This window comes from Gopherus evgoodei, chromosome 1 (genome assembly GCF_007399415.2).
Source record: "Gopherus evgoodei ecotype Sinaloan lineage chromosome 1, rGopEvg1_v1.p, whole genome shotgun sequence".
Classification (NCBI taxonomy): Eukaryota; Metazoa; Chordata; order Testudines; family Testudinidae; genus Gopherus; species Gopherus evgoodei.
Window position 1 is genome coordinate 353,026,975 of NC_044322.1, and position 19,511 is coordinate 353,046,485.

Consider the following 19,511-nt stretch of genomic DNA (forward strand, 5'->3'; position numbering starts at 1 on the left):
CCCCCTGAATGCTTATGAAGCACCTGGCCATTGTGTTGGCTGTAAACACCGAGATACAACGGCCTCGCAGCTGCCGCTGGAACCCCTGGCATGCCAGGCGGACTACTCTGATTTTTGGGGCATTAATGAGGAATGCCAGCTCCCTAGAAGACCGAAGGCCTTAAGCTCGGAGGTGACCATGAGCACTCGAGCAGAGAGATGATGCGTCCGCCGTCAGGGGCAGTGAGGGCTGGGGCGGATGAAACCGCATCCTGTCCACACCAAGGAGGGGGTTAGCCACCACTCTAGGGAGCCTAAGGCGTTCGAGGGAACGGTGACTACCATGACCATTGGCTCCCTGTCCAAGCGGTACGCCGAGGTGGGCCGGACTTGGAGAGGACGGAGGCGGAGCTTGGCGTGCTTGGTTACAAACTTGCGGGCAACCATGGACCCAGGAGACTGAGACAAGAACGAGCTGAGGTCGTTGGGAAAGCCTTCAGACCTCAGATGATTGATGCCATCGCCTAAAACCGCAGTTGCGATAAGCAGGCTCCGGCTAGGTAGGAGACCAAGATAGCCCCTAGGAAGCCCAACCTCTGCGTGGGAACCAGAGTGGATTGCTCTATAGTAATCATCAGGCCTTGATCTGTGAATAAGACCGTGACGATGCCCACGGCTGAGTGGGTTGTGCGTCAGAGTCTCCTCGGATAAGCGAATCGTCCCAATACGGAAAAACGCATATCCGACATAGCTACGGTAGGCGGCGACTATGGCCGTAAACCGGGAGTATTCACCGCTGGCTATAAAGCGGAGGCATCTCCCGTGCGGAGGGAAGATGGCATTGCGAAAGTACGCGTCCTTCCTATCCAGGGCGGCATAGTAGCCCCCAGGAGGCAAGGATGGAATAATGGTTCCCAGGGATACCATGCAGAACTTTAACCTTATCCCAAACCGGTTGAGTCCATGCAGGACCAGGGAGGTCTGAGACCTGTGTTCGAGTGGGGAACTAGGGCATAACGGGAGTAAAACCCCTAGCCCCTTTCGCCCGCTGAAGGGGGACAGGGCTGGAGCAATTTAAAGGTGGTACCTATGCTCCATCGTGCGCAGGACCCAGCGATCTAAAAGTAACTGGGGCCATGCCAGGAGAAAGCGGGATCAGGACCCCGTCCTGCGACTGGTACACCGCCCTCCGACGAACCTTGGAAGGTCCGTCTTTGGTCCCAGTGGTAATTGCGAGGGACCTCGACTCTGGCTTTTTAGGGGGCCTGACGTTTGTCTGCGACCACCTTGGCCTTGCCGTTTTCCAGAGTTCTGCCTCTGGCTAGGCACAGAGTATGGCGGCTGGGGCCATAAAGGCCTGCGTTTGGTCGCAAGCGTATACACGCTGAGACGCATTAGGACCCTATTGTCCAGCAGGCTTCGCAGTCTGGGGCTGTCTCTGCCGCGAAGATGCCTTTACCAACAAAGGGTAAATTCTTTCCCCCGTCCTCCAAGACGGCAGCGAACTCTAGGTGGGAGGTTCGAGGGAGAAACTCCTCCACCCAGGTGCTATAATTATCGCAGCTAAGCAAGGCTTGTTGCTTTGCTACCCAGAGGCGCAGGGCCCCTGCAGAGTACACCTTGCATTCGCCAAGGCTCTTTCTGCTTCGGGGCTGGCGCCCGCTGGCCATGATATCAGGATCGTGGTCCTGAGCATAAAATCTGCGCATATGGGATGACACGGATGCGTGTCCGGATGGCCATGGAGGTACTAAAAGAAGGCACGGGCCGAGTCTCTGACTCACTCGGACCTTGCCCAACTCGGCACCGGGGACCGGCATCGGGAGGCGTATCGGTACCTGGAACGAGATCCAGACCCGCAACCAGAACGGTGTCGGGAGGTCGACCGAGATCTCGAGGCTCGGAGAAGAGCTACAGGAGTCAAGGTACCTGCCCCGGTGCCAGATGTCGGAACGGTGCCGATAGCGGGTCGGCGAACGGGATACCGACCGGTGCAGCGAGTGTGACCAGTACCGAGGAAAACAGTACCGGGACTGCCAGTGGTGTCCGGCGTGCCGACAGGACTTGGAGTGTCTGCGGGACCGTGATCATGGACGGTGCCGCTCTGCTGTACTGACAGGGGACAGTCCCTTGAAGAGACTGTATTACCCGTACCGGCGGTGCCCGGGTCAGGCAGCACTGACTCTGTCATGGCACTGAGAGCCCTCGCCGTTGGTAACATCTCCGGCGTGCAGGGAACAGCAGGCTCAACCACAGTGCGTACTGGGGAGCTGTCAGGCACCGGATTCGACGGCCCTCGTGGGGCCGGGATCCACGGTACCGAGGTCATTAGAGCTTCGGTAGGTGCCGGTGCCGGGCGAACCGAGTTAGATAAGCTGTCTGGCTGCGGTGCCGTCAGCACTGAAGCAGCGGGAGTAATACGCTCAACCACGGCGCGTGCCGGGGAGCCGTCGGGCACCGGATTCGATAGCCCTTGTGGGACTGGAATCGACGGTGCCGATAGAAGCAGCCGGAACAGGAGCTCAACCACGGCGCGTGCCTGGGAGCCGTCAGGCACCGGATTCTACGGCCCTTGCGGGACCGGGATCGACGGTGCCGACGTCATCGGTGCCGCAGCAGGTGTCGGTGCCGGGCGATCCGATTTAGACTAGCTCTCTGACCGCGGTGCCGTTGGCACGGAAGCAGCCGGAGCATTAGCTCGACCACGGCGCGTGCCGGGGAGCCGTCAGGCACCGGATACTACGGCCCTTGCGGGACCGGGATCGACGGTGCCGACGTCATCGGTGCCGCAGCAGGTGTCGGTGCCGGGCGATCCGACGTAGACGAGCTCTCTGGCTGCGGTGCCGTTGGCACGGAAGCAGCAGGAGCAATACGCTCAACCACGGCGCGTGCCGGGGAGCCGTCAGGCACCGGATTCTACGGCCCGTGTGGGACCGGGATCGACGGTGCCGACGCCATCGTGCCGCAGCAGGTGTCGGTGCCGGGCGATCCGACGTAGACGAGCCCTCTGGCTGCGGTGCCGCTGGCACGGAAGCAGCAGGAGCAATACGCTCAACCACGGCGCGTGCCGGGGAGCCGTCAGGCACCGGATTCTACGGCCCGTGTGGGACCGGGATCGACGGTGCCGACGCCATCGGTGCCGCAGCAGGTGTCGGTGCTGGGCGATCCGACGTAGACGAGCCCTCTGGCTGCGGTGCCGCTGGCACGGAAGCAGCAGGAGCAATACGCTCAACCACGGCGCGTGCCGGGGAGCCGTCAGGCACCGGATTCTACGGCCCTTGTGGGACCGGGATCGACGGTGACGACGTCATCGGTGCCGTAGCAGGTGTCAGCGCCGGGCGATCCGACTAGACGAGCTCTCTGGCTGCGGTGCCGCTGGCACGGAAGCAGCAGGAGCAATACGCTCAACCACGGCGCGTGCCGGGGAGCCGTCAGGCACCGGATTCTACGGCCCTTATGGGACCGGGATCGACGGTGACGACGTCATCGGTGTCGTAGCAGGTGTCAGCGCCGGGCGATCCGAGTAGACGAGCTCTCTGGCTGCGGTGCCGCTGGCACGGAAGCAGCAGGAGCAATACGCTCAACCACGGCGCGTGCCGGGGAGCCGTCAGGCACCGGATTCTACGGCCCTCGTGGGACCGGGATCGACGGTGCCGACGTCGTCGGTGCCGGGCGAGCCACCTTAGACGAGCTGTCTAGCTGTGGTGCAGCTGGCACAGAAGCAGCAGGAGCAGCAAGCTCTACCACGGCGCGAGCCGGGGAGCTGCCAGGCACCGGATTCCCTGGTCCTGGGGGACTGGAATCGACGGAGCCGAAGTCATCGGTGCCTCTGCAGGTGACGGTGCCGGATAACGCAACTGAGGCGAGCTCTCTGGCTGCGACGCAGGTGGCACGGAAGTAGCGGGAGCAGGGGGCTCAACCACGGCGCGTGCCGGGGAGCCGCCAGGCACCAGCAGGAATCGTAGACTCTCTCGACCTCGGAAGAAGGGAGCGGTGCCGAGTCGACATCGGTGCCGGCGACGGTCGGTGCCGAAAGGCCTTGGTGGTACCGGCGGGGTCCGGTGCCGAGGAGGCGCTTCTGCCCGCCGCTTGAACATCGCTCCGCGCCCAAGGTGGAGGGGCAAGTGAAAGTCCCGCACCTTTATATTATATACGAGAAAACGAGTAGCTAGGGAAGTGGAGGTCAGCTAAGCCGCGCTCCACTGTTCCAACGACCGACACGGGCGGTAAGAAGGAACTGAGGAGCGGGTGGGCCGGCAGGAGTATATATGGAGCGCCATGGTGGCGCCACTCTAGGGGGCGACCTGCCGGCCCACTGAGTTGCTAGGGTAAAAGTTTTCCGACGAATGTGCACGCGCGGCGCGTACACCTAACTGGAATGGATATGAGCAATCACTCGAAGAAGAACATAACAGTTCTGGGGAACAGATAACAGTTCTGATTTTATATACACATATACAAACACACACACATGCATACAGTATCAGAGATAGTCCAAAATAAATAGTGTGCAGGGATGAGCTGGAGAGGAGTTTGATTTCATGTTGTACGCATCCCTGGTTCCCTTTGGGGAGCCATTTCACACTTCAAACAACACTTTCTGAAAACAGAGCTTTTTGTAAACTATCTTCCTCCTCTGGATGGGAGTTATCTGACTAGTGCATTTAGCACACAAAATACATTTAGTGGGACTATTATAATTTGCAGAGGCCCAAGCAATAGCAGGACAACAAGCTTCTGCATGGGCAGGGGGAAATCAAGTATCTGAGCGCCTCACAGTCTTGACTGGATTTATCCTCACAGCACCCTGGTAAGAGAGGGAAGTGCTGTTATCCCCATTTTACAGAGAGTGAGGAAGACAGTCTAAGGTCACCAAGGAAGTCTGTGGCAGAGCAGGGAATTAAATGCAGGTTTTCTGAGTCCCAGCCCAGCCCCATAACCACTGGACCATCCTTCCTCTCCTAGACAGTGGTGCTGGAACAATGTTTATAACGGGGGTGCTGAGCACCACTGAACCAAACTGTAAACCTGTATATAATGGAAACCATTTCAAGCGAGGGGGAGTGGCAGCACTCCCAGCACCCCTAGTTCCAGCATCTATGCTCCTAGGGAGCACGTAAGAGATCTGGTTCCTTTCCCTCCAACCTGACTGATGGAGGCTAAGTTAGGGCCAGTTCATGAACTGCTGACCTCTCATGGATTTCAATCACAGTGCTGTGTATCCTATGGAAAAATCAGACCTTTGGGTTTCTACCTCTTACTTTTAATCACATCACTCTGAGCTATGTGGCTATGTGCCTTAGAGGAGTATCTGAATTCTGCTCTAGCAACATACTTAATACAGACAAGGTAGCTGAGGTAGTATCTCTCACTGGACCGTGAAAAAGACAAGCTTTCAATCTCCACAGTTTTTCAGGTCTGTGGAGCTTGAAAGCTTGTCTCGTTCATCAACAGAAGTTGGTCCAGTCAAAGATATTACTCACCCATCTTATCTTTCTCATATCCTGAGACCGACACAGCTACAACAACACTGTAATAATACATTTAATAAACATAACTGCTATCATTAATACTAGAACAGAAAATATTAAAATGTATCAAGCTGCAGGAAATCACACCCCTTCTTTTGTTACTCTAGTTTTCCATGTGATTTTCTGAAAGGTCACAATGGAATGATGAAACCGCATATTCACTTTTGCAACAAATCATAAATAATAGCCCTGGCAAAAGAGAGTATAAATCACCTGTAGATTAAGCTGGAGAAGACTGTGTAAATGTGCAGCTTATTCAGTTTAGGGTGTAACCATCTCTACCAACAGAGCTTATATATTGCACTTTTTCTTTTGCAATACTTCATTGTAATTATTAGCCTTCTTTTTCTGCCAACTCTGAGTTTAAGCATACTGTCTTCCTGCCAAGGCCATTTGATTATAAACAGAAACACAGCACATAAATGCAGGCAGCTGGGGAACAGATACAGTTCAGAAAAATGGATCATTGGGAAGAGGCGTTTTAATTTCTTAGGCCCTGATCCTGCAAACATTTAAGCACCTGAGTAGCTGTACGCACCTGCGTAGTTTCACCAAATTCAATGGGACTATTCACCTACATAAAGTTACTCACACATTTAACATTTGGCAGGATTAAGCCCTCAGTTTTCCCAATTTGCTTGTTTCCTTGGGAATTTTTTACTGAAAAGATGTGCTAGTTAAAGTCATAGGCACACTCTGAAGTGAGCCATGTCTGTGTAGGTGCAGTACTCGGATAACTAACGTACGTAGTTGTTGCTGTAGTTGTGTTGGTCTCAAGATATTAGAGAGAAAAGGTGGGTGAGGTAATATCTTTTATTGGACCAACTTCTGTTGGTGAGAGAGACAAGCTTTTGAGCTACACAGGTTGTCTTCAGGTCCTGAAAAAAAGCTCTGTGTAGCTCAAGCGTTTGTCTCTCTCAACAACAGAAGTTAGTCCAGTAAAAGATATTACCTCAGTTACCTTGTCTCTGGAATAATTAAGCCAGGTAGTTTTCTCTTGCATAGTTAAACGTTTTTGTCCACAGTCAAACTCTGATATGTTTTGTGAAACAGTTTCTTTTATTTGATGAATTTTTACCTCATTGCTTGTGGCGGACCCCAAAGACCTGGCGTCACAGTAAAAACACATAAAACGGAGGAGGAAGCAAGAAAATGTCACTGCATGCACAAGATAATGGACTCTCTCAGGAAGGTCAATGCCACAATGTTCCAGGCCTTCACTCAGGGCACATGTTATTAGTTAAACAGACAATTTAGGCATAATACCAAAATAAAAGAATTCCTCTACCAACATGGGCTACATTTCCCAGAGGCTTTTCCTCCACCTCTCTTAGCCCTGCCACATCTTTGCTCTGACCCAGCAACTACTACAAGAACCTATCTCTTTCCTGCAATTCTGCAGCTCAGCTGAGCTCTTGCTGGTCTTTTTAAGGTGCTCTTCAGGCTATCACCTGATCCCTAACTCCACAGCCTCAGCTGGGATGCAGTAGATTATTGCAGTTGGGGTGTTGACCTTTGCCCTTAAAGGGCCAAGTGACCTTGTGACAATGTGGAGCTATCTCATCTCTTCTACTATTTATTATTTGTATAGTGCCAACTAGATGTTTTATATCCAGCTGTTAAGACTATGGGTCAAATCCTGTCCCCTCTGAAGTCAGCAGCAACTCCCACGGACCTCAGTGGAGCCAGGATTTCACTTTGTGTCCTCCTATCCCAAAGAGCTTAAAAATCCATTGGAATGTGACTCTTTCTCTTAGCTTCAAATACATTTTCATCTTCTACAGGCTCAGTCTTGCAAACATGCAAATAGTTTTTACTCTCATCAGAGCTCCATTAAGTTACAAGGGTGTGCTTGTAAGAGTCAGAGTTCTGCAGCAGAGTATGACTCGCAAGACTCTGTGAAGTCTGCAGGAAAATATGGCATGTTCTGGTGAGCTCTTCATCCAAAATCTCTGGAACTGTGCACATCGTTCATTTACGTCACAGCCCCTAGCATGATGTAGTCTGTTTGAAAGGTGAGATTTGCAAATGAGTATGTGTGTGTGTTAAAACTAAGGGTATGCATGGAAGGGTGGCGCTGGCAGACCCCTAATATAGCCACAGTAGTGTCTATCTCTGAAAGCTAAATACCTGTGCCATATTTCAAAGTGCTGCCACACTGTGTGGCACAGTGGGAGACAAGACCTCAAGAATAGACTCAGCTTTCCATTTGCTGAGCCTTACTGGCCCTGGAAAGGCAATAGCTGAATCCACAAAGGCCTTGTCACTACGACGAACCACCCGACTGCCAAATGACTAGTGAAATCAAGAGGCCCAAGCTCCCCTCCTTCAAACTGATGGTAAAGCAGCCTAGTGCAAATGGAGACAATGGTTAGAATGACAGAGGGACCAGTAAAAACCCTATTGTTTCCCGGATTAAGCAAACAGGTACACCCACAACTAGCCCTTCAGGTACAACAATGAAAAAGCCAGACAGGGCTGATGGCCCATCAGCAAAGACAATGGATTGTGACAGAGCTCAGTCTTCCCGTAGACACTCCAGACAGCCTGTGAGTAATGGCTGCTATGACCCTGCAGAGACCTGTGTCTGAGTGACCTGGTACTGAACCACACCTTCTTGGAATGCCAGTGTTTTTCCACTGGAAGACAAAGGGTTCCCGCCAGGGGCGGCTCTAGGCATTTTGCCACCCCAAGCATGGCAGGCAGGCTGCCTTCGGCGGCTTGCATGCAGAAGGTCCACTGGTCCCGCGGCTTCAGTGGACCTCCCGCAGGTGCCTGCAGGAGGTCCGCCAAAGCCGTGGGACCAGCAGACCCTCTGCAGGCAAGCCACCGAAGGCAGCCCATCTGCCGCCCTCGTAGCGACCGGCAGAGCGCCCCCAGTGACTTGCCGCCCGAAGCACGCACTTGGCGTGCTGGAGCCTGGAGCCGCCCCGGTTCCTGCCATACACAAAAGCTACATAAGGCAGGGGAGTGACATCATAAAGGTCTCCTCTGCCTCCCCACCCAAAGAGACACTAGGAAACACCTGAAAAGAAAAACTGAATTGAGGGGAGAAGAGTTGAGCCCAGGATGGAAGGTTGTCTAGCCTGTGAGCAATATTTGCCTGAAACAATTTTTAGGGTGAGAAATTACTATTTGAAGCCAATTTCTTTAGTGAATCAAGCTTCGTTTTCATGCTTTGTTTTATTTGCTTAGCAATCTGCTTTGTTCTATTTGCTATCCCTTACAATCACTTAAAATTTGCCTTTTATAGTTAATAAATTTGTTTTGTTTATTATTAAACCCAGTTTGTGCAATTTCTAACGGGGGGAGCAAAGTGGTGTGAATACCTCTCTTCACATTGGGGAAGAGGGCGAATTTTTATGAGCTTGAGCTGTGCAGATTCTTCTATATAGCGCAAGACAATATACATTTGGGTCTGCACTCTAAGGCAGGAGGACACCTGAGTGTTGGGGCAAGTCCCCTAAGCTGAATCTTCCCAGAGCTGATCTCAGTGTCTGTGTCTTTCTGCAGCTGGGTGTGGCCCTGCCGGTGTGCGTGGTAGAGGAGGCTTCAGAGCTTGGCTCAGCAAGACAGGTTAAAAGGAAGCCCATGCTGGCAGAACAAGTGGGCTCAGTGGTATCTCAGCACATCAGGTGGCACCTTGAAGGGGGGCAACGCGTCACACTTGAATTCGGCAATGCTTTACACTTGCAGAACTGTATCTCTGCAACAGAAATGACTGAAAAACTTTTTTTTAAGTTGATTTTAGACAGAAGGTTGGATTCTGTGGAAAACAGCAAAATGTATGGAGCAGTCCATGATTTTCTACTGGCTTCTGGCAATGACTTGCAAAACAAAACAAAAACAAAAAAACCCACAACACATTTTATCTTCCTGCTCCATTGGTAGGACTTAGCAGCTGTGTGTTGGTCTTGCCATGTTTCTTTATTTTAGTCCAGCAACCAACAGCAATGTTACCAGGCCAAGCCTTAGATTTGTACATTTTGTGTATCTTGGATAACAACATTTTGGAAAATTTGTCCTTCAGAAACATAAAAGGTCACCCAATTCTCTGCTGGGAGTTGCATTTCTGGTTCTTTACTCTGTATTTGGAATATCCACTTCTATCAATTGTTTAATTTCTTAAGGCTCAGAATTATATAATTTGAAAACACTTTTTTTCCTTCTCAAAAATTACAAACAATTTCCCAAATTTCCTTTTTGTTACCAAGACAATAGGTTACCAAGACGATAGGTACTGTTATTGATGGGACAGAGGAGAATTGCAATGATTTATGTTTTAACTTCTTCACATTTCTCGTTCATATTGATGCCGGCCATTGATCTTGCTAATATTTTACATATGCAATGTATTTATGGTAGTGGGTAGGTGGGAGGATGTAGACAAATAATCTCAATTTCCCAGATTATTTGTGTGACATCCTCAATGTCTCAGGTTTTATTTTTTATTATTCAAAAAGAGATATATTGCTCTTTTCTCCACTTGTTTTTGCCCCTTTGATTGAAAAGACTGAGTCTCAATCTAGTTGTAATTATAGCTATTGTGAGACCCTGCAGTCATTGCCTGATGTGGTACTCTAGTTAGGATAACTCTGTACCATTATACCAAGGTTTCCAGGACTATCACTTGCTTTCTATACATTCACAATTCATTGACCTGCATCACAAATCACTAGTTAACTAGAGGAGCAAACCATGACCCTAATTTTTGGACATTGTAATGAGCAAGAAAACCAGCATAGCAAGAAGCATGTTTTTGAATTGCACTGATTTATGAACATCAGGTTCCATCCCATTCCATTACACAATCTACTGCTAGGTAGTGGGGGATAATTTTCCTAAACGTGAATGAAAGCGGCATCAGTCACAAGTTTATAAACACAGGGTATTGCAAGGCTCGTTGTGTCCAGACAATCAGGAAGTAGTCATAGTCCGCTACAGCTCCAGTGTTCTGCTGTAAAAGACTTGAAGACAATCTACCTTTTCTTCTGTCCCAGAATTTAAAGTAACAACAAAATGCAGACACACCAATGAACTTCAGTGAAGGTACCAAACACTCTAAATCCTAATCTAGGAATCTGTTCCATGCTACCACTTTTAAGCCTTATTGAAACTTAACATGCTTTTTAAATGGATAACGTGGCGTGCACCCAAGCTACATAATTTGCAAACTGTGCTACAAGGATATTACACATCAAATCCAGGTACCTAGACAAGTATGCTACAGACCCATGATCAAGTCTGCAGAGAGAGCAGTTCTGAACAACAAAGTTCACTGCTCCTCAAGAGATCAGAGCTTATTTTTTGAATTTCCATGTTCCAGATACACGAAGCAAGTGACTGTTATGTTAACATCTCTGCATGTTCATTTTATGCCACTGCTGTAACTTGGCTGCATTCTGCATTCAAGTACACTGCTGCAGGGGAGTTGTCCAATGTAACTGAGTGCAGAACTTGGCCCATTGTGCTCCAATTGCCCCACAGGACAAGTACTGCAGTAAATCAAGCTACTGAACTTATTATTGTTCAAGATCAGCAACTTTATAAATGGCTAAGGGTACACGCAGGATGAACTTCAGGTGCTGAGGAAACACACTGGTCAGTGTACCATCCAACCTTATGAATGAAATGATATTTTCATTAGCTGTGATGTTCCTGAGTGGAAAAGGATTTCTACTGTCATTGATTCCAGTATCTTTTCCATTGCAATTATTGTCATTATTGTACAATCCCCAAAAGCAGCTTCTCTCAGCACAAACTTGCCTTCCCTAAAGGAGTTATATTGAAAACCCTGACCCCCTGAGTGCTTACAATGACGGCCTAGTGCAGTGGTTTACAGGCAGCGTACCTCTTTCGAAACAACGTAGTCTACCACATACCCCTATCTGAGATAGAGTCATAATATATCTATGATTAGATTGCCAAGTCTGATGAAATAAAGTGCGTTGTCTGCCACTACGGGATTTTTCTCATGTATGCCCTGACGAGAGCTCACGTACCCCCTCTCTTGACAACTACTGTCCTAATGGATAGGGCACTAGCCTGATACTCAGGAGATGTGGATTCAAGTCCTGATTCTGCTACAGACTTTTTGCATGATCTTGAGTATGTATGTCTGCACTGCCAAAAATAGCGATCTTATCTTCGGTTAAAATAGTGGTGAAGACATAGTCACTTGAGGGGGAGTCTTGGACTGAGCTTCAGCTGCTAGCCAAATTGTGTCTGTACTGCTATTTTAACCTGAATTTGCAAACATGGATTAGCTAACTCCAGTTAAGAACATACCTTTTTTTTAAGCAGTGTAGACATATCATGAGTCTACGCTGTACCTATGAATTGTGGATGATATCTCCCTGTCTCACCAGGGTGTTGTGAGGTAAAGTCTTTCAGTCGTTGTTAGGTGCTCAGACTCTACTTGGATGAGGGCCATATAAGTAAGCAGATGACTAACTTTAATCACATCCCATTGACTTCAATCTGAGTTTTAGCAAAATGGCCAAATTCTGCATTGATTCATGCTGAATGCAACCCCACCGTAGCAGTATAAGTAACTGAGAGCAGCAATTAACTAATTATTCAAGGATTTCAATGGGACTGCTGGCAAGCTTAAAGTTTTTGCAGGTTCAGGGCCTATTTTCAGATACAATGGAACAAGCAGGGAGAACGAGGGGCCAAAGACAGGGGCTGCAGAAATAAGTTACTCAGCAAAGACTAGTATATGGCACAGTGGAGCAAACATTCCCTCTTGTACACACAAATTAAAGAAAAGTCTCATTTCTTGAGGTCATTACAACAGAAGTCATGTGTTTAGTTGCTTACCATGGGTGCCGGGCTGCTTGCTCACAGGTATATCTTTTGTTAGGGTCTTTCTCCATCAAGTTCCGAATAAAATCTTTAGCTGTAAAAAACAAAATAAAATAAGCAAAAGCAACTGGGCTGACACCTGGAGAAGCAAGGACACACAGTGGTATTTAAAGGTTCGTCTTAATAATGCTGATGTATGACACAATGACTTTCTTCCCCTTCCCCCACCCACTCATACAGGACCCTCATCAAAATGAAGTCTGCCTTTCATAAGACTAGCCCAATAGGCAAGATTAATAATAATAATAATAATAATGATAATAATAAAGACACAGGAGTCAATTACCAAGTTTGAGCTCACAAACTGAGCATTCCAACTCTGTATTAGAGAGGTCAGACAGATATTTAAAAGTGTCCACATTCCTATTTTAACCATTTAATCATTATTTAATAGGCCTTCCCAGAAGTAAGCTACCAGCTTCACAGAAGACACAGTCACTAGCCCCAAAGGATTTGTGCGTTACATTTTAAATGTGAACCATGAGGGAGGGTGACAAAAAGTAGGGAGGGTATGGGGAGAAGAAGAAGGAGGAGGGTTACAAAGCCTGTGATTACTCATTTCAGTCAAGTCACATCTGGGTGGTTCTGTTAATGTTTTCGCTGCTTTTTTTTAAATATCAAATATAAGAAAGATAGGTGGTGAATGTGATCAACTCACTTGGGCTTGAAGCAGTGTGTGTTCAGGAGACTTTTAAATGGAGAGAAGACCATTGAAGGGAGGACATCAAAGGTGTCTGGGGCAGCCTGAAAAATGTGACCTAACTGCTTGTCTGAGACGCCAAACTTGGAATGAAGTGGCTTGATTTAGGCTCCTGGTGTTAATCTGATCTATTTGGGGGAGATTCCCAAAAGCACTCTGGGGATTTCTCAGGAAAAGTCCCACTGACTTTCAGCTTAGTGCTCCTAAATTCCCTAAATCTTCCTCTGGATGGATTTCTACCATCACTGTGGTATCTGGGCACCAGATGTACACAATATGAAATTGTGTAGCACTAGGAAGTTGTTAGCTGCCCAAAGCACAATCCAGCCTGGGACTCCAGTACATAATCGGGTGACTATCCCATCCTGCCACCTGTGCTATTCCGGATACACTGATATTTTTAGCATGCTAATTTGATCAGGAATAGTACATGTACATCTGTCCAAACTGGAAATTATACCTCAAACTCCAGTGTACACATACCTCAATAACATGCCTGGGTTAAACAGCAAGTCTGGCAGATTCATGAATGGAATCCAGAACTTCTGATTCCCAGCCTTGTGCTATAACTACTAGACTGCATGCCCTCCCTTCCCAGGGGATTGATGGGATTTTTCTTTCCTTGTTGTTTTAGCCATTTTCATTTGGAAGCCATTGATTTCCTGGGTTTGCTTCTTTCCTGTTTACATCGCACAGATTCATCAATCAGGCCGGCAATACACATTCAAGAAAAAAAGCTGAATTATTTTCTTTTCTATTATTGGAGACAGATGAAAATGTGCATTTTATTCAGATGTGCTGGAAAAATGAAAGTATGTTGTTTTCTTGGGGCTGAATACCAATTCTCATTTCTTGGTCTTCTCTACAAGTCAAGTTTGGGTGCTTTATGCCTGACACTAGGAGGAGTCAGGACTTAATTTGAGGCTGTTATGGAAATAATTTCCCATGATGCTTAAAAAGTATTTGGGTTAAAATCTTGCCCTCAGTTGAACATATAGCTCCCTCTGACCTCAAATTAACAGGAGTTAGGCATACTATGGAGATCCAAATTTCATTCTTGGAAAGTATGCATGGTAGTCATCAGTAATATGAAGGAAAGTGCAAGACATGGCTATTGGAATTAAATGAGCTCCTTACCAGAGTCTGAGATGTCATCCCAATATGGAGAGTCAAATTCATATTCCGCCTTAAGAATCTGCTCAAAGAGTTTGGAGTCATTTTCATCATAAAATGGAGGATATCCACAGAGCCTAATAAACAAAACAGATCAGGGGATGTGAAGCACTTTAATCACTTTCCGGGAGAAGGTAACAAATGAGGAGGAATTCATAATTGTGAATTATGACTGAAATACATGGCACCATTCAAGCTTCCCAAAAGAGTCACGTGCTTCTCTAACAGATGCTCTCTTTGGTCAGGAGCAAGTGCCTTGTTGCAGCTACAGAGTCCTGGTTGCTGAAGGCTCAATCCTGACCCTTCTGCAAAGCACAGATGAAGACGGGCTTTATGCAGGAATTCTCCACGGAAACCCCAGCACAGTAGCTACTACAGCCTCAGAGTTGCAGAGGCATCTGTGCCCCCCACCTCCGGCTCCCTTTTCAGGGGGCATTTGGCCAATGGACCCATAGGATCAGACACAACAGCCATGAGCTCCTCAGCCATTTCTGCCCCTATAAGGGAGTAGAGGAAGTTTTCATGGAGTGCTGCTCTGTGTTGCAGAGAGAGATCAGAATCCCCGGCACAGCCTCTATCACCACTGGGACCTTTCTCCATGACCTTCTTTAGCCCTTCTGAAGTCTCTGGCCCCCAAAACGGTCCACGTGCAATTTAAATCGACTTCCTTCCAGTGGTTATGGGCCCATGCAGCTCCAATGTGGTGAGAGTGCAGAGGCAGGCATCCCCTACCCTTGTAACTCTGGAGTGCACAAAGGAAGCATGGCTCCTGTAACAAGCTCTGCTGGCTGGGGCAAGGTAGGCGCAGCATCAGGACTAGCCCTGAGCACTGTCTGGTACATCTGCATTACAGCCAGGGGCGTGAGTGGCAGCTTGTGTAGACACACCCGGACTAGCTGTCCTCTAGTTAGCTCACTGAAAACAGCAGTGAGGCTGTGGAGGCGCAGGCTTCAGCGCCAGCCGCATGGGACTGCCTGGCCCTACTGGGCTTGTACTTGTGTGGGCAGCCCATGCTGAAGCCTGTGCCACGGTGTCCTCACTGGTACTTTTAGCAAGCTAACTAGAGGACTGCTAGTGTAGATACATCTACACCCTCCCTTTTGTGCCAGAGGCACTAGCTATGAGGGGAAAGTTCCTTGCCCATCCATTCCATCTTACTCTTAATGTCCCACAGAAAATAAAACTCCTGAACACTGCTAAAGAAAAGCTGTACTTATTAATCATTATTATTTGGACGTGAGTAGTACCCACAATGCAGTAAGCACTGTTTACTCACATAGTCCCTGCCCCAAAGAGCTTACAATTTAAGGGGGAAAGAAACATTGATAAAGGACAAGGGGGGGTGAATACACTCAAAATATATATATATATATATATATATATATATATATATATATATATATATATATATATATATATATATATATATATATATATATATATAAAATTAAATAAATACCTTCTAGCTCTACCCAACTACGTCTCAACCTATCCATTATTAGTTGGCTAATTTCTTGTAGGTGTTATATCACCTCTCCCCCTATGTATCTAGCATATTTATCTAGCTCCAGCCCTCATGGTATCTAGATGCTAACACGGTATATTTGACAAAGAAGTACAAATAATTTAATGCTTGATCTTTTGCATCCACATAACCAAAAAAGATCCAATCCCAGAATCCTTGTTTTATCTTTACTTAGGCAAATCTCCTGGCCCTATGTATTTATAGCTAGGCATTCTGGAAGCTTAGCACTAAGATAACTAGAATGTTAGCATACATAAAACATTGTCTGTGTAGTTAGACCAGATGAGCAGTCGCATTTTAATTAAAACGTTCAAAGATTTTCCCCAGCTGTCTTGTTTTACATACAGGTCTGAACACCACAACTGTAAAATGACAAATGTACTTTAGAGACTGATCCAGCATTTAAGCGAATTGTGCTTTTGCTCATGGTAACTCAGGACCTTTCTATCTGCTCCGTTCCAAGTACTGTGTCTGCATTGAGTTGCAACAATCTTCATCACTTATCTTTCGGTTTAGGTTAGTTCTCATGCTGTCACTTGAGCAGTGAAGGGGCCATGTGCTTCCATAATGTTCTGTCCTGTGTCAAATCTGGCATGTTACACCTATGAGGGACAGGTGTTTATTGATGCTGTCTGGCCACTGTGTTTGAGGAGATCTTTTCCATCCTGCATTCACTGGGTCAAGGTCGAAGATGATTATAGCAGAGAAGTTGGTGGGCATTTGGAACAAAAGACCATACCATCTTAGAGAGCACTGGGTAACTGTTTGAGAGCACAGGACCTTCTTAACTGGAAGACAGGTACCTTCATTTGGCTTGAATTTCTACCATTCAATGTTTTAGATCATTCAAAGATGCTTAATCTGAATGGTACTGAATGAATCTTTTTAATCTCGACAGTGGGGGCCATGTTTCAGTCCCATCGATCAGGATACTGACCACCAAAGCATTATATATACAGTAACTCCTCACTTTAAGTCGTCCTGGTTAACGTTGTTTCGTTGTTACGTTGCTGATCAGTTAGGGAACATGCTCATTAAAAGCTGTTCATTGCTCCACTCTTACGTTGTTTGGCTGCCTGCTTTCTCCATAGCTGGCAGCGTCCCTACGCACCCCGCTCCTCACAGCACCTCCTGCCCACCGGCAGACCCCACGGATCAGCACCTTCCCCCTCCTCCCACCCTGCCTGCGGCAATCAGCTGGCTTGCGGTGTTACAGGGGCAGGAGGGAGGGGGAAGGAGCAAGGACTCGGCGCACAGGCTCCTGCTCCTTCCCCTGTCTCCCCAATGCTGCAAGCCAGCTAATTGCCCTGGGCAGGAGGCGGAGGGGAGGGAAGAGGAGCCTGTGCGCTGAGTCCTCGCTCCTCCCTCTTGCCCCCTAAACACCGCAAGCCAGCTGATTGCCCCAGGCAGGAGGGAGGGGGAAGGAGCAAGGACTCTGTGTGCAGGCTTCTCCTCCCTCCTGGCTTGCCGCGGCATGTAGAAGGGAGGAGCGAGGACGCAGTGTGGGAAGTAAAGGGAGAGGAGGTGGGGGGAAGAAGGTGATAGATCAGCTGCTGCTAATGGCTGCACACATTGTTTAATATCGTCTGGAGAACAGCGTCAGTCTGGCCAACTGGCAAAAAGGCATTATTTTCCCGCTTTGGAAACAAAGGCAGCAAATAAGACTACTGCAACTATCACAACATTACTCTTCTACCCTTCCCACAGAAAGAATTTGCTTCAGACTTGCTGGCCCAAGCTGCCAACATCTTAAGGAGAAAGAGAAAACCACAGGTGGCTTTACTCCTCCCCATCCCATGACGGAAAAATCTTGACAGGGCGGCAGTTCATAAAAAAAGTGATGAGAATTCAAGCACCCCGATTACACTTCTCTTTAGGCCCCTTCTTTCACACACCTGTCTGATACAGAACTCGTATAATACTTTCATACAGTTTTCTTAACCCCCAGGATGATTAACCTGAATTAAGTATTTAATTCAAGAGAGCCAGCCATTGTAAACAGACTAAGGATTTAGCTGAAACATTACTCTGTAGCACCAACAGGAGTGAGAGAAAAAAAATTTGTAAAATATAAAATAGTAGCGTTATTTATAACACAGAGCCAGCTTCCTGCCCTTAAAGTTATTTGAACCCATTTAACACACACAGTAAAATTATCAGTATTTTGTTAACTCTGAAGATTCAGTCTGCTTTATAGATATATTTTATATACTGGGCCAGATCCTGATCTAAGGTACAACAGAATAATTCCGGAGTAACTCCACAGGAATTTGTAGTGTTACTCTGGATTTACTCTGGTATCACTGCAGTTGAAATCTGGCCTTTTATCTTTTAAAGCCGACGTACTCTGCTGCTGACAGGTGTCCCATTTGGGCAAGTGCTCTCATCAAAGGCCAATAAGATGTTTTCACACCAGCCAAGCTCTTACATTTAAATCAAGATTGGAAATGTTTCTAGAAGACATGTTCTAACTCAGCCACAAGTTATTTGGCTCGATGCAGGAATCACTGAGTGAAATTCTATGGCTTGTGTTGTGCAGGAGGTCAGACTAGACGATCACAACAGTCTATCTATGCATCTAAACAAGACATAACATGCCACATGCCTGATCAATGAAAACATAAAATAAAAATAATTCAGACAACTGGGATAAAGCACCACAGTTACTTAACTCCCTATGACTGCTCAAGAATGTTAACGTAGCCTACATTATTATGGCAAATATCAACGTTCAGAGCCCACAGTCACAGGGACTGATCATGCCCCCACTATATGCACACAGAGAGGAAGCTATTCATCCTGAATAATACCATTATGGTTATCTTACCTGTGCAGCTACCTTCAGGTGTAGAGATCTTGATACAACGGAACCTACCCAGTTTCGCTCTTCAGCAAAGGGCAGTAATGAAAGCTTTCAACATAGAATGGAAAGTGACTAGCATTCTAGCCTCTCTCTCTATGTGATCTCTACTCTGTAGCCTTTCAATGCCAGAGTGAGAGAGTGCTGTTCACTTTGCAGGCTACAGAGGCAAGGTAGGTGAGATAATAGCTTTTATTGGACCAACTTCTGTTGTCTCTCTCACCTACAGAAGTTGATCCAATAAAATACATTACCTCACCCACCTTGGCGCACTGAGGCCTGGTCTATACTATGCATTTATACCGAATTTAGCAGCATTAAACCGATTTTACGCTGCACTCGTCCACACAACGAAGCCCTTTATATCAATATAAAGGGCTCTTAAAGCCGATTTCTGTACTCCTCTGTGACGAGGGGAGTAGCGCTGAAATCGGTATTGCTATGTTGGATTAGGGTTAGTGTGGCTTGCAATTCAACGGTATTGGCCTCTGGGAGCTATCCCACAGTGCACCATTGTGACCGCTCTGGAAAGCCATCTGAACTCGGATGCACTGGCCAGGTAGACAGGAAAAGTCCTGCAAACTTTTGAATTTCATTTCCTGCTTGGCCAGCGTGGAGAGCTCATCAGCACAGGTGACCACGCAGAGCTCATCAGCACAGGTAACAATGCAGTCTCCTGAGAATCGAAAAAGAGCTCCAGCATGGACTGCACTGGAGGTACTAGATCTGATCGCTGTATGGGGAGAGGATTCTGTGCTAACAGAACTCCGTTCCAAAAGACGAAATGAAAAAATATTTGAAAAAATTTCCAAGGCCATGATGCAGAGAGGCCACACCAGGGACTCAGTACAGTGCCGTGTGAAAGTTAAGGAGCTC

General features: G+C 47.5%; 1 protein-coding gene across 1 annotated transcript in view; it reads right to left on the bottom strand.

Annotated features, from left to right (window-relative positions):
- Positions 1 to 19,511, bottom strand: part of CAMK1D (calcium/calmodulin dependent protein kinase ID) — a 404,516-nt gene that overhangs the window by 19,534 nt on the left and 365,471 nt on the right. Inside the window, 2 exon segments of the mRNA XM_030568042.1 lie at positions 12,333 to 12,411; positions 14,215 to 14,327. Coding sequence (XP_030423902.1) covers positions 12,333 to 12,411; positions 14,215 to 14,327 — 192 coding nt within the window.